The 22145-nt window shown below is 53.9% G+C and overlaps 1 protein-coding gene across 1 annotated transcript in view; it reads left to right on the top strand.

Moving 5' to 3' along the window:
• LOC124020468 (WD repeat-containing and planar cell polarity effector protein fritz homolog) overlaps positions 1-22145 on the top strand; it is a 156937-nt gene that overhangs the window by 29935 nt on the left and 104857 nt on the right. The window contains 2 exon segments of the mRNA XM_046335705.1: positions 14378-14514; positions 20065-20265. Coding sequence (XP_046191661.1) covers positions 14378-14514; positions 20065-20265 — 338 coding nt within the window.

Raw genomic sequence — 22145 nt, 5'->3', positions numbered from 1 at the left:
ATCCCTCTCCTCTCATCCCTCTCCTCTCCATCCCTCTCTCCCATCCCTCTCCTTTCCATCCTCTCCTCCATCCATCCCTCTCCTTTCCATCCTCATCTCTCATCCCTCTCCTCTCCATCCCTCTCCTCTCCATCCCTCTCCTCTCCATCCCTCACCTCCATCCCTCTCCTTTCCATCCCTCTCCTCTCCATCCCTCTCCATCCCTCTCCTTTCCATCCCTCTCCATCCCTCTCCATCCCTCTCCTTCCATCCCTCTCCTCTCCATCCCTCTCTCCATCCCTCATCCTCTCCATCCCTCATCTCTCCATCCCTCCATCCCTCACCTCTCCATTCCATCCCTCTCTCTCCCATCACCTCATCCCTCCTCTCCATCCCTCACCCCTCCCTCTCCTTTCCATCCCTCATCTCTCCATCCCTCACCTCTCATCCCTCTCCTTTCCATCCCTCTCCATCCCTCTCCTTTCCATCCCTCACTCCATCCCTCACCTCTCCTCCATCCCTCCTCCTCTCCATCCCTCCCTCCATCCCTCTCCTTTTCCATCCCTCTCCTCTCCATCCCTCACCTCTCATCCCTCTCCTTTCCATCCCTCATCTCTCCATCCCTCTCCTTTCCATCCCTCTCCTCTCATCCTTCATCTCTCCATCCCTCTCCTCTCATCCCTCTCCTTTCCATCCCTCTCCTCTCCATCCCTCACCTCTCATCCCTCTCCTTTCCATCCCTCATCTCTCCATCCCTCACCTCTCATCCCTCTCCTTTCCATCCCTCTCCTCTCCTCTCCATCCCTCATCTCTCCATCCCCCATCTCTCATCCCTCTCCTTTCCATCCCTCATCTCTCCATCCCTCTCCCTTCCATCCCTCTCCTCTCCTTTCCATCCCTCTCCTCTCCATCCCTCACCTCTCATCCCTCTCCTTTCCATCCCTCATCTCTCCATCCCGCTCCTTTCCATCCCTCTCCTCTCCATCCTTCATCTCTCCATCCCTCACCTCTCATCCCTCTCCTTTCCATCCCTCACCTCTCCATCCCTCACCTCTCATCCCTCTCCTTTCCATCCCTCTCCTCTCCATCCCTCTCCTCTCCATCCCTCTCCTTTCCATCCCTCTCCTCTCCATCCCTCTCCTCTCCATCCCTCTCCTCTCCATCCCTCTCCATCCCTCTCCTTTCCATCCCTCCTCTCCATCCCTCACCTCCCATCCCATCCCTCCTCTCCATCCCTCTCCTCTCCATCCCTCTCTCTCTCCATCCCTCTCCTTTCCATCCCTCTCCTCTCCATCCCTCTCCTCTCCATCCCTCTCCTTTCCATCCCTCTCCTTCCATCCCTCTCCTTTCCATCCCTCCTCTCCATCCCTCACCTCTCCATCCATCCTCCATCCCTCTCCATCCCTCTCCTCTCCATCTCTCCTCTCCATCCCTCTCCTCTCCATCCCTCACCTCTCCATCCCTCTCCTTTCCATCCCTCATCTCTCCATCCCTCTCCTTTCCATCCCTCTCCTCTCCATCCTCATCTCTCCATCCCTCTCCTCTCCATCCCTCTCCTTTCCATCCCTCTCCTCTCCATCCCTCTCCTCTCCATCCCTCTCCTTTCCATCCCTCATCTCTCCATCCCTCACCTCTCATCCCTCTCCTTTCCATCCCTCCATCCCTCTCTCCATCCCTCTCTCTCCATCCCTCCTCTCCATCCCTCTCCTCTCCATCCCTCTCTCTCCATCCCTCTCCTCTCCATCCCTCTCCTCCTCCATCCCTCTCCTCTCCATCCCTCTCCTCTCATCCCTCTCCTTTCCATCCCTCATCTCTCCATCCCTCTCCTTTCCATCCCTCTCCTCTCCATCCCTCTCTCTCCATCCCTCACCTCTCATCCCTCTCCTTCCATCCCTCTCCTCTCCATCCCTCACCTCTCCATCCCTCTCCTTTCCATCCCTCTCCTCTCCATCCCTCTCCTCTCCATCCCTCTCCTCCCTTCCATCCCTCTCCTCTCCATCCCTCTCCTCTCCATCCCTCTCCTCTCCATCCCTCTCCATCCCTCTCCTCTCCATCCCTCTCCTCTCCATCCCTCACCTCTCCCCTTCCATCCCTCTCCTCTCCATCCCTCTCCTCTCCATCCCTCTCCTCTCCATCCCTCTCCTCTCCATCCCTCTCCTCTCCCATCCCTCACCTCTCCATCCCTCTCCTCTCCATCCCTCTCCTCTCCATCCTCTCCTTCTCCATCCCTCATCCCTCTCCATCTCCATCCCTCTCTCTCCATCCCTCTCCTCTCCATCCCTCTCTCTCCATCCCTCTCCTCTCCATCCCTCTCCTCTCCATCCCTCTCCTTCCATCCCTCATCTCTCCATCCCTCTCCTTTCCATCCCTCTCCTCTCCATCCTTCATCTCTCCATCCCTCTCCTCTCATCCCTCCCTCTCCATCCCTCCATCCCTCTCCTCTCCATCCCTCACCTCTCATCCCTCTCCTTTCCATCCCTCATCTCTCCATCCCTCACCTCTCCATCCCTCTCCTTTCCATCCCTCTCCATCTCTCCATCCCTCTCTCTCCATCCCTCATCTCTCATCCCTCTCCTTTCCATCCCTCATCTCTCCATCCCTCTCCCTTCCATCCCTCTCCTCTCCTTTCCATCCCTCTCCTCTCCATCCCTCACCTCTCATCCCTCTCCTTTCCATCCCTCATCTCTCCATCCCGCTCCTTTCCATCCCTCTCCTCTCCATCCTTCATCTCTCCATCCCTCACCTCTCATCCCTCTCCTTTCCATCCCTCACCTCTCCATCCCTCACCTCTCATCCCTCTCTCTTTCCATCCCTCACCTCTCCATCCCTCATCCCTTCTTATCCCTCTCCTTTCCATCCCTCACCTCTCCATCCCTCACCTCTCATCCCTCTCCTCTCCATCCCTCACCTCTCATCCCTCTCCTTTCCATCCCTCATCTCTCCATCCCTCACCTCTCATCCCTCTCCTTTCCATCCCTCTCCTTTCCATCCCTCATCTTTCCATCCCTCTCCTTTCCATCCCTCTCCTCTCCATCCCTCGTCTCTCCATCCCTCATCTCTCCATCCCTCTCGTCTCCACCCCTCCTCTCCATCCCTCCTTTCCATCCCTCACCTCTCCATCCCTCCTCTCCATCCCTCTCCTCTCCATCCCTCTCCTCTCCATCCCTCTCCTCTCCATCCCTCTCCATCCCTCTCCATCCCTCTCCTCTCCATCCCTCTCCTCTCCATCCCTCTCCTCTCCATCCCTCTCCTCTCCATCCCTCTCCTCTCCATCCCTCTCCTCTCCATCCCTCTCCTCTCCATCCCTCTCCTCTCCATCCCTCTCCTTTCCATCCCTCTCCTCTCCATCCCTCTCCTCTCCATCCTCTCCTCTCCATCCCTCTCCTCTCCATCCCTCTCCTCTCCATCCCTCTCCTCTCCATCCCTCTCCTCTCCATCCCTCTCCTCTCCATCCCTCTCTCTCCATCCCTCTCCTTCCATCCCTCTCCTCTCCATCCCTCTCCTCTCCATCCCTCTCCTCTCCATCCCATCTCCTCTCCATCCCTCTCCTCTCCATCCCTCTCCTCTCCATCCCTCTCCTCTCCATCCCTCTCCTCCATCCCTCATCCTCCCTCTCCATCCCTCTCCTCTCCATCCCTCTCCTTTCCATCCCTCTCCTCTCCATCCCTCTCCTCTCCATCCCTCTCCTCTCCATCCCTCTCCTCTCCATCCCTCTCCTCCCTCTCCATCCCTCTCCTCTCCATCCCTCTCCTCTCCATCCCTCTCTCTCCATCCCTCTCCTCTCCATCCCTCTCCTCTCCATCCCTCTCCTCTCCATCCCTCTCCTCTCCATCCCTCTCCTCTCCATCCCTCTCCTCTCCATCCCTCTCCTCTCCATCCCTCTCCTCTCCATCCCTCTCCTCTCCATCCCTCTCCTCTCCATCCCTCTCCTCTCCATCCCTCTCCTCTCCATCCCTCTCCTCTCCATCCCTCTCCTCTCCATCCCTCTCCTCTCCATCCCTCTCCTCTCCATCCCTCTCCTCTCCATCCCTCTCCTCTCTCCATCCCTCTCCTCTCCATCCCTCTCCTCTCCATCCCTCTCCTCTCCATCCCTCTCCTCTCCATCCCTCTCTCTCTCCATCCCTCTCCCTCTCCATCCCTCTCCTCTCCATCCCTCTCCTCTCCATCCCTCTCCTCTCCATCCCTCTCCTCTCCATCCCTCTCCTCTCCATCCCTCTCCTCTCATCCCTCACCTCTCCATCCCTCTCCTCTCCATCCCTCTCCTCTCCATCCCTCTCCTCTCCTCTCCATCCCTCTCCTCTCCATCCCTCTCCTCTCCATCCCTCTCCTCTCCATCCCTCTCCTCTCCATCCCTCTCCTCTCCATCCCTCTCCTCTCCATCCCTCTCCTCTCCATCCCTCTCCTCTCCATCCCTCTCCTCTCCATCCCTCTCCTCTCCATCCCTCTCCTTTCCATCCCTCTCCTCTCCATCCCTCTCCTCTCCATCCCTCTCCTCTCCATCCCTCTCCTCTCCATCCCTCTCCTCTCCATCCCTCTCCTCTCCATCCCTCTCCTCTCCATCCCTCTCCTCTCCATCCCTCTCCTCTCCATCCCTCTCCTCTCCATCCCTCTCCTCTCCATCCCTCTCCTCTCCATCCCTCTCCTCTCCATCCCTCTCCTCTCCATCCCTCTCCTCTCCATCCCTCTCCTCTCCATCCCTCTCCTCTCCATCCCTCTCCTCTCCATCCCTCTCCTCTCCATCCCTCTCCTCTCCATCCCTCTCCTCTCCATCCCTCTCCTCTCCATCCCTCTCCTCCCTCTCCTCTCCATCCCTCTCCTCTCCATCCCTCTCCTCTCCATCCCTCTCCTCTCCATCCCTCTCCTCTCCATCCCTCTCCTCTCCATCCCTCTCCTCTCCCTCTCTCCCTCTCCTCTCCATCCCTCTCCTCTCCATCCCTCTCCTCTCCATCCCTCTCCTCTCCATCCCTCTCCTCTCCATCCCTCTCCTCTCCATCCCTCTCCTCTCCATCCCTCTCCTCTCCATCCCTCCTCCTCCCTCTCCATCTCTCCTCTCCATCCCTCTCCTCTCCATCCCTCCTCTCCATCCCTCTCCATCCCTCTCCTCTCCATCCCTCTCCTCTCCATCCCTCTCCTCTCCCATCCCTCTCCTCTCCATCCCTCTCCTCTCCATCCCTCTCCTCTCCATCCCTCTCCTCTCCATCCCTCCCTCTCCATCCCTCTCCTCTCCATCCCTCTCCTCTCCATCCCTCTCCTCTCCCATCCCTCTCCTCTCCATCCCTCTCCTCTCCATCCCTCTCCTCTCCATCCCTCTCCTCTCCATCCCTCTCCTCTCCATCCCTCTCCTCTCCATCCCTCTCCTTTCCATCCCTCTCCTCTCCATCCCTCTCCTCTCCATCCCTCTCCATCCCTCTCCTCTCCATCCCTCTCCTCTCCTCTCCATCCCTCTCCTCTCCATCCCTCTCCTCTCCATCCCTCTCCTCTCCATCCCTCTCCTCTCCATCCCTCTCCTCTCCATCCCTCTCCTCTCCATCCCTCTCCTCTCCATCCCTCTCCTCTCCATCCCTCTCCTCTCCATCCCTCTCCTCTCCATCCCTCTCCTCTCCATCCCTCTCCTCTCCATCCCTCTCCTCTCCATCCCTCTCCTCTCCATCCCTCTCCTCTCCATCCCTCTCCTCTCCATCCCTCTCTCTCCATCCCTCTCCTCTCCATCCCTCTCCTCTCCATCCCTCCTCTCTCTCCCATCCCTCTCCTCTCCATCCCTCTCCTCTCCATCCCTCTCCTCTCCATCCCTCTCCTCTCCATCCCTCTCCTCTCCTCTCCATCCCTCTCCTCTCCATCCCTCTCCTCTCCATCCCTCTCCTCTCCATCCCTCTCCTCTCCATCCCTCTCCTCTCCATCCCTCTCCTCTCCATCCCTCTCCTCTCCATCCCTCTCCTCTCCATCCCTCTCCTCTCCATCCCTCTCTCTCCATCCCTCTCCTCTCCATCCCCTCTCCTCTCTCCCTCTCCTCTCCATCCCTCTCCTCTCCATCCCTCTCCTCTCCATCCCTCTCCTCTCCATCCCTCTCCTCTCCATCCCTCTCCTCTCCATCCCTCTCCTCTCCATCCCTCTCCTCTCCATCCCTCTCCTCTCCATCCCTCTCCTCTCCATCCCTCTCCTCTCCTCTCCATCCCTCTCCTCTCCATCCCTCTCCTCTCCATCCCTCTCCTCTCCATCCCTCTCCTCTCCATCCCTCTCCTCTCCATCCCTCTCCCTCTCCATCCCTCTCCTCTCCATCCCTCTCCTCTCCATCCCTCTCCTCTCCATCCCTCTCCTCTCCATCCCTCTCCTCTCCATCCCTCTCCTCTCCATCCCTCTCCTCTCCATCCCTCTCCTCTCCATCCCTCTCCTCTCCATCCCTCTCTCTCCATCCCTCTCCTCTCCATCCCTCTCCTCTCCATCCCTCTCCTCTCCATCCCTCTCCTCTCCATCCCTCTCCTCTCCATCCCTCTCCTCTCCATCCCTCTCTCCCTCTCTCTCCATCCCTCTCCTCTCCATCCCTCTCCTCTCCATCCCTCTCCTCTCCATCCCTCTCCTCTCCATCCCTCTCCTCTCCATCCCTCTCCTCTCCATCCCTCTCCTCTCCATCCCTCTCCTCTCCATCCCTCTCCTCTCCATCCCTCTCCTCTCCATCCCTCTCCTCTCCATCCCTCTCCTCTCCATCCCTCTCCTCTCCATCCCTCTCCATCCCTCTCCTCTCCATCCCTCTCCTCTCCATCCCTCTCCTCTCCATCCCTCTCCTCTCCATCCCTCTCCTCTCCATCCCTCTCCTCTCCATCCCTCTCCTCTCCATCCCTCTCCTCTCCATCCCTCTCCTCTCCATCCCTCTCCTCTCCATCCCTCTCCTCTCCATCCCTCTCCTCTCTCCCTCCCTCTCTCCCTCTCCATCCCTCTCCTCTCCATCCCTCTCCTCTCCATCCCTCTCCTCTCCATCCCTCTCCTCTCCATCCCTCTCCTCTCCATCCCTCTCCATCCCTCTCCTCTCCATCCCTCTCCTCTCCATCCCTCTCCTCCATCCATCCCTCTCCTCTCCATCCCTCCCTCTCCATCCCTCTCCTCTCCATCCCTCTCCTCTCCATCCCTCCTCTCCATCCCTCCCTCCTCTCCATCCCTCTCCTCTCCATCCCTCTCCTCTCCATCCCTCTCCTCTCCATCCCTCTCCTCTCCATCCCTCTCCTCTCCATCCCTCTCCTCTCCATCCCTCTCCTCTCCATCCCTCTCCTCTCCATCCCTCTCCTCTCCATCCCTCTCCTCTCCCATCCCTCTCCTCTCCATCCCTCTCCTCTCCATCCCTCTCCATCCCTCCCTCTCCATCCCTCTCCTCTCCATCCCTCTCCTCTCCATCCCTCTCCTCTCCATCCCTCTCCTCTCCATCCCTCTCCTCTCCATCCCTCTCCTCTCCATCCCTCTCCTCTCCATCCCTCTCCTCTCCATCCCTCTCCTCTCCATCCCTCTCCTCTCCATCCCTCTCCTCTCCATCCCTCTCCTCTCCATCCCTCTCCTCTCCATCCCTCTCCTCTCCATCCCTCTCCTCTCCATCCCTCTCCTCTCCATCCCTCTCCTCTCCATCCCTCTCCTCTCCATCCCTCTCCCCTCTCCATCCCTCTCCTCTCCATCCCTCTCCTCTCCATCCCTCTCCTCTCCATCCCTCTCCTCTCCATCCCTCTCCTCCATCCATCCCATCTCTCCTCTCCATCCCTCTCCTCTCCATCCCTCTCCTCTCCATCCCTCTCCTCTCCATCCCTCTCCTCTCCATCCCTCTCCTCTCCATCCCTCTCCTCTCCATCCCTCTCCTCTCCATCCCTCTCCTCTCCATCCCTCTCCTCTCCATCCCTCTCCTCTCCATCCCTCTCCTCTCCATCCCTCTCCTCTCCATCCCTCTCCTCTCCATCCCTCTCCTCTCCATCCCTCTCCTCTCCATCCCTCTCCTCTCCATCCCTCTCCTCTCCATCCCTCTCCTCCCATCCCTCTCCTCTCCATCCCTCTCCTCTCCATCCCTCTCTCTCCATCCCTCTCCTCTCCATCCCTCTCCTCTCCATCCCTCTCCTCTCCATCCCTCTCCTCTCCATCCCTCTCCTCTCCATCCCTCTCCTCTCCATCCCTCTCCTCTCCATCCCTCTCCTCTCCATCCCTCTCCTCTCCATCCCTCTCCTCTCCATCCCTCTCCTCTCCATCCCTCTCCTCTCCATCCCTCTCCTCTCCATCCCTCACCTCTCCTCTCCATCCCTCTCCTCTCCATCCCTCTCCTCTCCATCCCTCTCCTCTCCATCCCTCTCCTCTCCATCCCTCTCCTCTCCATCCCTCTCCTCTCCATCCCTCCCTCTCCATCCCTCCATCCCTCTCCTCTCCATCCCTCTCCATCCCTCTCCTCTCCATCCCTCTCCTCTCCATCCCTCTCCTCTCCATCCCTCTCCTCTCCATCCCTCTCCTCTCCATCCCTCTCCTCTCCATCCCTCTCCTCTCCATCCCTCTCCTCTCCATCCCTCTCCTCTCCATCCCTCTCCTCTCCATCCCTCTCCCCTCTCCATCCCTCTCCTCTCCATCCCTCTCCTCTCCATCCCTCTCCTCTCCATCCCTCTCCTCTCCATCCCTCTCCTCTCCATCCCTCTCCTCTCCATCCCTCTCCTCTCCATCCCTCTCCTCTCCATCCCTCTCCTCTCCATCCCTCTCCTCTCCATCCCTCTCCTCTCCATCCCTCCCTCTCTCTCCATCCCTCTCCTCTCCATCCCTCTCCTCTCCATCCCTCTCCTCTCCATCCCTCTCCTCTCCATCCCTCTCCTCTCCATCCCTCTCCTCTCCATCCCTCTCCTCTCCATCCCTCTCCTCTCCATCCCTCTCCTCTCCATCCCTCTCCTCTCCATCCCTCTCCATCCCTCTCCTCTCCATCCCTCTCCTCTCCATCCCTCTCCTCCCATCCCTCTCCTCTCCATCCCTCTCCTCTCCATCCCTCTCCTCTCCATCCCTCTCCTCTCCATCCCTCTCCTCTCCTCCATCCCTCTCCTCTCCATCCCTCTCCTCTCCATCCCTCTCCTCTCCATCCCTCTCCTCTCCATCCCTCTCCTCCATCCATCTCCATCCCTCTCCTCTCCATCCCTCTCCTCTCCATCCCTCTCCTCTCTCTCCATCCCTCTCCTCTCCATCCCTCTCCTCTCCATCCCTCTCCTCTCCATCCCTCTCCTCTCCATCCCTCTCCTCCATCCATCCCTCTCCTCTCCATCCCTCTCCTCTCCATCCTCTCCTCCCCCTCTCCCTCTCCATCCCTCTCCTCTCCATCCCTCTCCTCTCCATCCCTCTCCTCTCCATCCCTCTCCTCTCCATCCCTCTCCCATCTCCATCCCTCTCCTCTCCATCCCTCTCCTCTCCATCCCTCTCCTCTCCATCCCTCTCCTCTCCATCCTTCTCCTCTCCATCCCTCTCCTCTCCATCCCTCTCCTCTCCATCCCTCTCCTCTCCATCCCTCTCCTCTCCATCCCTCTCCTCTCCATCCCTCTCCTCTCCATCCCTCTCCTCTCCATCCCCTCTCCTCTCCATCCCTCTCCTCTCCATCCATCCCTCTCCTCTCCATCCCTCTCCTCTCCATCCCTCTCCTCTCCATCCCTCTCCTCTCCATCCCTCTCCTCTCCATCCCTCTCCTCCATCCCTCTCCATCCCTCTCCTCTCCATCCCTCTCCTCTCCATCCCTCTCCTCTCCATCCCTCTCCTCTCCATCCCTCTCCTCTCCATCCCTCTCCTCTCCATCCCTCTCCTCTCCATCCCTCTCCTCTCCATCCCTCTCCTCTCCATCCCTCTCCTCTCCATCCCTCTCCTCCTCCATCCCTCTCCTCTCCTCCATCCCTCTCCTCTCCATCCCTCTCCTCTCCATCCCTCTCCTCTCCATCCCTCTCCTCTCCATCCCTCTCCTCTCCATCCCTCTCCTCTCCATCCCTCTCCTCTCCATCCCTCTCCTCTCCATCCCTCTCCTCTCCATCCCTCTCCTCTCCATCCCTCTCCTCCCATCCCTCTCCATCTCTCTCCATCCCTCTCCTCTCCATCCCTCTCCTCTCCATCCCTCTCCTCTCCATCCCTCTCCTCTCCATCCCTCTCCTCTCCATCCCTCTCCTCTCCATCCCTCTCCTCTCCATCCATCCCTCCATCCTCTCCATCCCTCTCCTCTCCATCCCTCTCCTCTCCATCCCTCTCCTCTCCATCCCTCTCCTCTCCATCCCTCTCCTCTCCATCCCTCTCCTCTCCATCCCTCTCCTCTCCATCCCTCTCCTCTCCATCCCTCTCCTCTCCATCCCTCTCCTCTCCATCCCTCTCCTCTCTCCTTCCTCTCCTCTCCTCTCCATCCCTCTCCTCTCTCCTTCCTCTCCTCTCCATCCCTCTCCTCTCTCCTTCCTCTCCTCCTCTTCAGACCAGTAGCCTGTGGGCCCTTTGAGACTAGTAGGGGATGAAATTGCACTTGATCCTGCTAAACGAAACTCTATTCACCAAGCTCTGCAAACCCTGATGTGCACTTAAACCCCCCTCTCGTTAAAATGTATCTGTTTATTAAACCAATTAAACCAATTTAAATGGTTGGGGAGAAGAAAAAAATGACATGTACTGTTCTCATACCTTGCTTTGAATTGGCTCACACACTCATGCACACACACACACTCATGCACACACACACACACACACACACACACACACACACACACACACACACACACACACACACACACACACACACACACACACACACACACACACACACACACACACACACACACACACACACACACACACACACACACACACACTCATGCACACACTAGATTTAGTAACCTACACAGCAATTAGCAATGGCGTGTGCTATGTTTGTGTACGAGTGTGTATAATTATGCTTCTGACACACGCTGTGGTTGCGTGAAAAAGGAATAATTAAGAGAGCGAGAAGTCGGGGCAAATATCATCTCAGAATATGAGAGGAAAATAAATAGAATTTGAAATCAGGACAGTTGAGTGTGTATATCTGGAACACTAGACCTTATAATATGTCCTGTATTAAAGACTTAGGTTTTATCTGGTATTTATGTTAATGCTACTGGTCCTACATGTCCATGATTATAAAATACCACCATCAATGATCGCCTTAACTCTCCCTAAACAAAGTCATGCATAAAGTGTCTTTCTGATACATTACGCATAGGCTTTTTCATAGGCTATTTCATAGGCTTTTTCATAGGCTTTTCCATGGGCTTTTCCATAGACTTTTCCATGGGCTTTTCCATGGGCTTTTTCATAGGTTTTTCCATAGGTTTTTCCATAGGTTTTTCCATAGGTTTTTCCATAGGCTTTTTTATTTGCTTTTCCATAGGTTTTTCCATAGGCTTTTCCATAGGCTTTTTTATAGGCTTTTCCATGGGCTTTTCCATAGGTTTTTCCATAGGCTTTTCCATAGGCTTTTCCATAGGCTTTTCCATGGGCTTTTCCATGGGCTTTTTTATAGGCTTTTTCATAGGTTTTTCCATAGGCTTTTCCATAGGCTTTTCCATGGGCTTTTCCATAGGCTTTTCCATAGGCTTTTCCATAGGCTTTTCCATGGGCTTTTCCATGGGCTTTTTCATAGGCTTTTTCATAGGTTTTTCCATAGGCTTTTCCATAGGCTTTTCCATGGGCTTTTTCATAGGCTTTTCCATAGGTTTTTCCATAGGGTTTTTCCAAAATGGCACCCTATTCCCTATGGGCCCTGGTCAAGAAGTAGTTCACTATATAGTGAATAAGGGGCCTTTTGGGACACAGCTATAGATGACTCATAAACATGTTAAAATGGTCCGTTTGGTATTGATCTGACTAGAGTGTCTATAAACGGGATTATTAGATTATATTTAAACCCGATCAAACAACAAAATCCTAAATGAAGGATTTGGGATTGAGGATGGACCGGGGGCGTTGGTTGGACCACTTGAAACCAGGTGGCTGATGTGTGTGGGGGGATTAGGGGCGGGGGTAAACAGACCCCTTAAACATCCACTTAATGCTATTCCATTGACTGACTGAATGAGAAATATGTTACCACACACACACACACACGCACAACGCACACACACACACACACACACACACACACACACACACACACACACACACACACACACACACACACAACACACACACACACACACACACACGCCAACCTCTGAGCAACATGTTGACATAATGTGCAATGGGGACTTACTACGTGTGTGTGTGTGTGTGTCAACAAGTGATGTGTAATGTGTGTGTTACATCATGAAATGTGTGTGTGGGTGTGTGTGTGTGTGTGTGTGTGTGTGTGTGTGTGTGTGTGTGTGTGTGTGTGTGTGTGTGTGTGTGTGTGTGTGTGTGTGTGTGTGTGTGTGTGTGTGCGCGCGTTGGGTTAACGGTGAGGTATATGTGCCGTTTGGCCTCTGTCTGCCAAATAGCAGCCGGTAAGACTTTGATGGTGTAAAACGTGTAATCTACTGCGCTGTGTGACGCAATCACAGCTCCTTGTTGAAATTGGGATGAAGTGAGAGTTTAAAAAACAGAGAGTTTTGGAAAAGGATCGTAATGGCCGCTTAGTTACATCATGAAATGTGTCAACAAGGATCGTAATGGCTGCTTAGTTACATCATGAAATGTGTCAACAAGGATCGTAATGGCTGCTTAGTTACATCATGAAATGTGTCAACAAGGATCGTAATGGCTGCTTAGTTACATCATGAAATGTGTCAACAAGGATCGTAATGGCTGCTTAGTTACATCATGAAATGTGTCAACAAGGATCGTAATGGCTGCTTAGTTACATCATGAAATGTGTCAACAAGGATCGTAATGGCTGCTTAGTTACATCATGAAATGTGTCAACAAGGATCGTAATGGCTGCTTAGTTACATCATGAAATGTGTCAACAAGGATCGTAATGGCTGCTTAGTTACATCATGAAATGTGTCAACAAGGATCGTAATGGCTGCTTAGTTACATCATGAAATGTGTCAACAAGGATCGTAATGGCTGCTTAGTTACATCATGAAATGTGTCAACAAGGATCGTAATGGCTGCTTAGTTACATCATGAAATGTGTCAACAAGGATCGTAATGGCTGCTTAGTTACATCATGAAATGTGTCAACAAGGATCGTAATGGCTGCTTAGTTACATCATGAAATGTGTCAACAAGGATCGTAGCTCTACTGTAAGGTATAGAGCGGGGTAGCGGGAAAACGTAGTGTGTCACAGCTGGTCCCAATTCACTTCCTACCCCTTGGTCCACCTCAGAGTTTCCCAAACTCAGCCCTGGGGACCACAAGGGCGTGCGCATTTCAGTTTGTGTTTGCCCTCTAGCACTACACCGTTGATTCAAATGATCAACTCATCATCAAGCTTTACTGGACTGAATCAGCTGTGTTGTGCTAGAGGCAAAAACATGCACCCCTTGGGGGAGTTTGGGAAACACTGTCCTAACTATTCAATGTTTGGGAGGGAGGGAGGCAGGGAGGGAGAGAGAGGGAGGGAGGCAGGGAGGGAGGGAGAGAGAGGGAGGGAGGGAGGAGAGAGAGAGAGAGAGAGAGAGAGAGAGAGAGAGAGAGAGAGAGAGAGAGGGAGGGAGGGAGGGAGGGAGGGAGGGAGGGAGGGAGGGAGGGAGGGAGGGAGGGAGGGAGGGAGAGAGAGAGAGAGAGAGAGAGAGGGGGGGGGAGGGAGGGAGGGAGGGAGGGAGGGAGGGAGGGAGGGAGGGAGGGAGGGAGGGAGGGAGGAGGGAGGGAGGGAGGAGAGAGAGAGAGAGGGAGGGAGGGAGGGAGAGAGAGAGGGAGGGAGGAGAGAGAGAGAGGGAGGGAGGGAGGGAGGGAGGGAGGGAGGGAGAGAGAGAGAGAGGGAGAGAGAGAGAGAGAGAGAGAGAGAGAGAGAGAGAGAGAGAGAGAGAGAGAGAGAGAGGGAGAGAGAGAGAGAGAGAGAGAGAGAGAGAGGGAGAGAGAGAGGGAGGGAGAGAGGGAGGGAGGGAGGGAGGGAGGGAGGGAGGGAGAGGAGGGAGGAGGGAGGGAGGGAGGGGAGGGAGGGAGGGAGGGAGGGAGGGAGGGAGGGAGGGAGGGAGGGAGGGAGGGAGGGGGAGGGAGGGAGGGAGGGAGGGGGAGGGAGGGAGGGAGGGAGGAGGGAGGGAGGGAGGGAGGAGGGAGGGAGGGAGGGAGGGAGGGAGGGAGGGAGGGAGGGAGAGAGAGACAGCGAGAGACAGGGAGAGAGACAGAGAGAGAGACAGAGAGAGAGAGAGGGAGGGAGGGAGGCTGCACTATTACACTGCTTATAACTAAACAGTTCGGATCACACTCACCACACCGTCTAAGACCTTGACCTTTACCTTTTGTGTGTGATGTCATCCCCAGCGGTGCTCAGTGATAGGCTGCTGCTGCTGTCGTTCCTGGAGAAGAGCCAGGTGTGTGTAGTCTATCTGAACAGGAAGAACCAGGGATCCCCTGACACCAGCCACCGACTGGAGAAACTCTCCCCATCAGAACTCAAGGCACAGTATACACACACTGCACACACACACTATACATACACACACACACACACACTATATACACACACAAATATGGAAGGCGATCTCTTCCGGCCAATATCTCCTCCCAAGTGTAACAACCTTTACCATCCAACACGTCTTCCCATGTCCATTCTCAGAATAATTCATCCTCCTTTTGCTGCTCCAGCTGTCGCTGCCTGTTTATACCAGCGCCTCTCCGTTTTATTCGACGTGTCTTTTTCTTTGACTCCATTCGCCTATAGCCCTCTTCGCACTGCTGAAGCGAATCCCAGGCGGGCGCCTGTACTCTCTCTGGGTCGGCCGCCCACCTGTCGATTTCTTCCCACGTCGTATACTCCATGCCTCTACCGTCCATAACGTCCTCCTTTCGCTCCTGCCAGTTTACACGCTGCTCGGTCCGTGAGTGGTGGGTGATTCTGTAACGGCGTTCGTCTGTTGAAGGAAGAGAGTCGGACCGAAATGCAGCGTGTTTGTTACTCAGGATCTTTAATGAAGAAAACAAAACGATACATGAAATAACTCAATACAAAAACAACAAACGGAACGTGAAACATATTACAGCCTATCTGGTGAAACTACAAAGAGACAGGAACAATCACCCACGAAATACAAAGCAAAACTCAGGCTACCTAAATACGGTTCCCAATCAGAGACAACGAGAATCACCTGACTCTGATTGAGAATCGCCTCAGGCAGCCAAGCCTATACAACACCCCTAATCAGCCGCGATCCCAAATAATACAAACCCCAATACGAAAACAACATATAAACCCATGTCACACCCTGGCCTAACCAAACATATAACAAAAACACAAAATACAATGACCAAGGCGTGACACCGTTGGTCCGTCTACCCCTACATTATTAATGTGGTGCTGTTTAAAGCCGTTGGTCTGTCTACCCCTACATTATTAATGTGGTGCTGTTTAAAGCCGTTGGTCCGTCTACCCCTACATTATTAATGTGGTGCTGTTTAAAGCCGTTGGTCCGTCTACCCCTACATTATTAATGTGGTGCTGTTTAAAGTCGTTGGTCCGTCTACCCCTACATTATTAATGTGGTGCTGTTTAAAGCCGTTGGTCCGTCTACCCCTACATTATTAATGTGGTGCTGTTTAAAGCCGTTGGTCCGTCTACCCCTACATTATTAATGTGGGTGGGGGGGTGGTTTGGGGTTGTTATTTTGGAAATGAGCCTATTTTTGGGACGTGCCGCCACGCTCTGCGTGCCACAGTGCTGTAATGAGCTCTCTGGGTGCTTGGGGGGGAAACGTCTCTCCGCCCCCACACACCGGTCCCCTCACACGCCCACACCGAGACCCAACGAGACGGACAGGTGACATTGCAGGTATGGTAGTGTGGTCCATGTCTCTATGTTCCTCAGATCATTGTCTGAGCCATCTCAAATAGTCTTTCATTGAGCTTTATCTGTTGCCCTGAACACACAATGGAGTCAGCAGCTCTATTCATACATGCATACGCACACTAGACTAGACGATTCACTACACTAGTGACAGTCACAGCACAGTTATAGGCATGGGAATATAGGGATGGAGGAGAGAGAGAAGAGGGGGATATGGGAATGGAGGAGAGAGAGGGGAGGGGGATGTAGGAATGGAGGTGAGAGTGGAGAGGGGGATGTAGGAATGGAGGAGAGAGAGGAGAGGATGTAGGAATGGAGGAGAGAGAGGAGAGAGGATGTAGGAATGGAGGAGAGAGGATGTTGGAGAGAGGAGAGAGGATGTAGGGATGTAGGAGAGAGGATGTAGGCATGGAGGAGAGAGGATATAGGAGAGAGGATGTAGGATGTAGAATGAGAGAGGATGAGAGAGGATGTAGGATGAGAGAGGAGAGAGGATGTAGGATGAGGGAGGATGTAGGATGAGAGAGGATGTAGGATGAGAGAGGAGAGAGGATGTAGGATGAGAGAGGAGAGAGGATGTAGGATGAGAGAGGATGTAGGATGAGAGAGGAGAGAGGATGTAGGATGAGAGAGGAGAGAGATGATGTAGGATGAGAGAGGAGAGAGGATGTAGGATGAGAGAGGAGAGAGAATGTAGGATGAGAGAGGAGAGAGGATGTAGGATGAGAGAGGATGTAGGATGAGAGAGGATGTAGGATGAGAGAGGAGAGAGGATGTAGGATGAGAGAGGATGAGAGAGATGTAGGATGAGAGAGGAGAGAGGATGTAGGATGAGAGAGGAGAGAGGATGTAGGATGAGAGAGGATGTAGGATGAGAGAGGAGAGAGGATGTAGGATGAGAGAGGAGAGAGGATGTAGGATGAGAGAGGAGAGAGGATGTAGGATGAGAGAGGATGAGGATGAGAGAGGAGAGAGGATGTCGAGATGAGAGAGGATAAAGGATGAGAGAGGATGTCGGATGAGAGAGGATGTCGGATGAGAGAGGATGTCGGATGAGAGAGGATGTCGGATGAGAGAGGAGAGAGGATGAGAGAGGAGAGAGGATGTAGGATGAGAGAGGAGAGAGGATGTCGGATGAGAGAGGATGTCGGATGAGAGAGGATGTCGGATGAGAGAGGATGAGAGGATGAGAGAGGAGAGAGGATGTAGGATGAGAGAGGATGTCGGATGAGAGAGGAGAGAGGATGAGAGAGGAGTTTTAGGGAGGAAAGATCATCAGAAGAGGACTGGTGTAGGTGAAGAATTCATACATAAACAAATGAATAGATGTTTAAACAACACGTATCTCTTACCCCCCTTCATCCTCTGTCCTCCATTTAGTCTCCTCCACCCTTTCCCATCTTTTTCCTGGTCAGCAATAATCAAAACCCCTTTCTGGGGGATTAGTTAGCAGCCTCTTTTTCTAGTTTAGCCCAGTGGACCAGGGCTGGGCTGTACCATCCAGGGGACCAGGGCTGGGCTGTACCATCCAGGGGACCAGGGCTGGGCTGTACCATCCAGGGGACCAGGGCTGGGCTGTACCATCCAGGGGACCAGGGCTGGGCTGTACCATCCAGGGGACCAGGGCTGGGCTGTACCATCCAGGGGACCAGGGCTGGGCTGTACCATCCAGGGGACCAGGGCTGGGCTGTACCATCCAGGGGACCAGGGCTGGGCTGTACCATCCAGGGGACCAGGGCTGGGCTGTACCATCCAGGGGACCAGGGCTGGGCTGTACCATCCAGGGGACCAGGGCTGGGCTGTACCATCCAGGGGACCAGGGCTGGGCTGTACCATCCAGGGGACCAGGGCTGGGCTGTACCATCCAGGGGACCAGGGCTGGGCTGTACCATCCAGGGGACCAGGGCTGGGCTGTACCATCCAGGGGACCAGGGCTGGGCTGTACCATCCAGGGGACCAGGGCTGGGCTGTACCATCCAGGGGACCAGGGCTGGGCTGTACCATCCAGGGGACCAGGGCCAGGGCTGGGCTGTACCATCCAACCAGGGCTGGGCTGTACCATCCAGGGGACCAGGGCTGGGCTGTACCATCCAGGGGACCAGGGCTGGGCTGTACCATCCAGGGGACCAGGGCTGGGCTGTACCATCCAGGGGACCAGGGCTGGGCTGTACCATCCAGGGGACCAGGGCTGGGCTGTACCATCCAGGGGACCAGGGCTGGGCTGTACCATCCAGGGGACCAGGGCTGGGCTGTACCATCCAGGGGACCAGGGGGCTGTACCATCCAGGGGACCAGGGGGCTGTACCATCCAGGGGACCAGGGCTGGGCTGTACCATCCAGACCCAGGGGACCAGGGCTGGGCTGTACCATCCAGGGGACCAGGGCTGGGCTGTACCATCCAGGGGACCAGGGCTGGGCTGTACCATCCAGGGGACCAGGGCTGGGCTGTACCATCCAGGGGACCAGGGCTGGGCTGTACCATCCAGGGGACCAGGGCTGGGCTGGGACCATCCAGGGGACCAGGGCTGGGCTGGGCTGTACCATCCAGGGGACCAGGGCTGGGCTGTACCATCCAGGGGACCAGGGCTGGGCTGTACCATCCAGGGGACCAGGGCTGGGCTGGGCTGTACCATCCAGGGGACCAGGGCTGGGCTGTACCATCCAGGGGACCAGGGCTGGGCTGTACCATCCAGGGGACCAGGGCTGGGCTGTACCATCCAGGGGACCAGGGCTGGGCTGTACCATCCAGGGGACCAGGGCTGGGCTGTACCATCCAGGGGACCAGGGCTGGGCTGTACCATCCAGGGGACCAGGGCTGGGCTGTACCATCCAGGGGACCAGGGCTGGGCTGTACCATCCAGGGGACCAGGGCTGAGCTGTACCATCCAGGGGACCAGGGCTGGGCTGTACCATCCAGGGGGCTAGGGGGTGGGGGGGGTCAGGGGAGGGAGATCCCCTTATCAGGCCCCTTCTTCTGGAGCCAGACGTACGGCAGGAGCGATTGCTTTCAGAGCCTCCCTGTCCCGCCCCACATGCCCCTCCCGTGCCCCAACAAAAGCCTGCTAGTAATGTGATAATGGCAGCGTTAGCAGTTAGCTTAAAGGACTGCGCAAAGGACTGGAGCGCGTGCGGGAGGGGGGGGGGGTGCATGACCAAGAAGTCTCATCCAAATAAATGGATGATCTTTGTTGTGACTGAAATCACACTTGGCTTCGAATGTTTAAGAAACGGAGGGGTTGATACGTCAGGGGTAAGAAACGGTCTTTGATGATGTGACTTGTGTTGTCTGTATTCTACAACATTTGAGAGGGAGACAGAAAGAGGGAGGGAGAGGGGGAAAGTGCAGGAGGGAGAGAGAGAGAGGGAGGGAGGGAGAGGGGGGGGAGGGAGAGGGGGAAAGTGCAGGAGGGAGAGAGACAAGGGAGAGGGGGAGGGAGGGAGAGGGGGGGAGGGAGGGAGAGGGGGGGAGGGAGGGAGAGGGGGAAAGTGCAGGAGGGAGAGAGGGAGGGAGAGAGGGAGGGAGGGAGACAGAAAGAGGGAGGGAGAGGGGGAAAGTGCAGGAGGGAGAGAGACAAGGGAGAGAGGGAGGGAGGGAGAGAGACAAGGATGGAAGGAGAATGAAGGAGGGAAAAAGAGAGGGAGGGGGAGAGAGTGAATGAGAGAGAGAGAAAAAGACAGGGATAGAGAGAGAATAAGACGGAGGGGGGAAGGGGGGGGATTATGGTTTCTAGTGGCCTGACGTTAGCTGTCTCTTCACCTCCCCTCTCAACAGTCAACATCCCAGGAAAAGAAATGTTAGCAACAGTGTCTCTCTCTCTAGGTGGTGTGTGTAGTAACAGTGTCTCTCTCTCTCTAGGTGGTGTGTGTAGTAACAGTGTCTCTCTCTCTCTCTAGGTGGTGTGTGTAGTAACAGTGTCTCTCTCTCTCTCTAGGTGGTGTGTGTAGTAACAGTGTCTCTCTCTCTCTAGGTGGTGTGTGTAGTAACAGTGTCTCTCTCTCTCTCTCTAGGTGGTGTGTGTAGTAACAGTGTCTCTCTCTCTCTAGGTGGTGTGTGTAGTAACAGTGTCTCTCTCTCTCTCTAGGTGGTGTGTGTAGTAACAGTGTCTCTCTCTCTCTAGGTGGTGTGTGTAGTAACAGTGTGTGTAGTAACAGTCTCTCTCTCTTCTAGGTGGTGTGTGTGGAGGTGTGTGGCCCCGCAGGGCTCAGGCAGGGCAGGCGTGTGGATCTGAACTGTCTCCAGGACCTGGCAGTGTGTTGGTGCTCCCTGACTAACACTAATGATGAACTGTGGCCCTGGAACCCGGGCCACACACACACTGACCGGGACAACCTAGTGTTACTGAGCTGCTCCAGTACTGAGGGCCTCAAGGTTAACACACACACACACACACACTCTTCTATAATACACACACACACACACTTCTATAACACACACACACACACTTCTATAATACACACACACACACTCTTCACACACACACACACTTCTATAATAACACACACACACTTCATAATACACACACAGACACACACTCACACACACACACACACACACACACACACACACACACACACACACACACACACACACACACACACACACACACACACACACACACACACACACACACACACACACACACACACACTCACACACACACACACACAACACACACACACACACCACACACACACACACACACACACACACACACACACACACACACACACACACACACACACACACACACACACACACACACACACACACACACACACACACACACACACACACACACACACACACACTCTTCATTGAAGCTGTCACCTTTAACTTGAGGGTGTTTTCATAATGTTTGTTTTACCGTTTAGAAATGAAAGCACTTCATGCATCTAACCGTCTTTGAAGACTCTGTGTTAAAGTAGTCCAGGGGACGAGGAGAGAGAAGGAAGAAACAAATACCTGTATCGACATGGAGTTTCTCATTACCTCTTCTATAATAATAACACATTACCTCTTCTATAATAACACACATTACCTCTTCTATAATAACACACATTACCTCTTCTATAATAACACACATTACCTCTTCTATAATAACTTACCTCTTCTATAATAACACACATTACCTCTTCTATAATAACATGACATTACCTCTTCTATAATGACACACATTACCTCTTCTATAATAACACACATTACCTCTTCTATAATAACACACATTACCTCTTCTATAATAACACACATTACCTCTTCTATAATAACACACATTACCTCTTCTATAATGACATGCATTAACTCTTCTATAATGACATGCATTACCTCTTCTATAATAACACACATTACCTCTTATATAATAACACACATTACCTCTTATATAATAACACACACTCTTCTATAATAACACTTGTCTTCTATAATAACACACATTACCTCTTCTATAATAACTTACCTCTTCTATAATAACACACATTACCTCTTCTATAATAACACACATTACCTCTTCTATAATAACACACATTCTACCTCTCTTCTTATAATAACACACATGACCTCTTCTATAATAACACACATTCTCTTCTATAATAACACACATGACCTCTTCTATAATAACACACATTACCTCTTCTATAATAACACACATGACTTCTCTTCTATAATAACACACATTACCTCTTCTATAATAACACACATGACCTCTTCTATAATAACACACATTACCTCTTCTATAATAACACACATTACTCTTCTATAATAACACACATTACCTCTCTATAAACTAATAACACACATTACCTCTTCTATAACACACATCTCTTCTATAATAACACACATGACCTCTTCTATAATAACACACATCCCTCTTCTAACACACATAATAACACACATTACCTCTTCTATAATAACACACATGACCTCCCTCCACATGACCTCTCTCTTATTCTGTCTTTCCACATTACTCTCTATCCCATTACCTCTTCTATAATAACCCCTCTCTTCTCTAATAATACCATGACCTCTTCTATAATAATACACTCCATACTCACACTTACTTCTTCTATTCATGTTAACTTTCTATAATGACTCTTACCCCTTCCCACATTACTCTCTCTCACATCCCTCTTCTATAATAACTCCCCTCAATAACCACACCCACACACATTGCCTCTCTAATATCTCTTCAGTCTTTCCCTCTCTCTCCCCCTCTCTCTTATTCCCCCTCTCTCTCTCCCTCCCTCTCTCTCCTC

This window comes from Oncorhynchus gorbuscha, unplaced genomic scaffold (assembly GCF_021184085.1).
Source record: "Oncorhynchus gorbuscha isolate QuinsamMale2020 ecotype Even-year unplaced genomic scaffold, OgorEven_v1.0 Un_scaffold_827, whole genome shotgun sequence".
NCBI classification, from domain to species: domain Eukaryota; kingdom Metazoa; phylum Chordata; class Actinopteri; order Salmoniformes; family Salmonidae; genus Oncorhynchus; species Oncorhynchus gorbuscha.
Note: the sequence above shows the minus strand (reverse complement) of the source record. Positions and strands in the feature narration are given on the sequence as shown.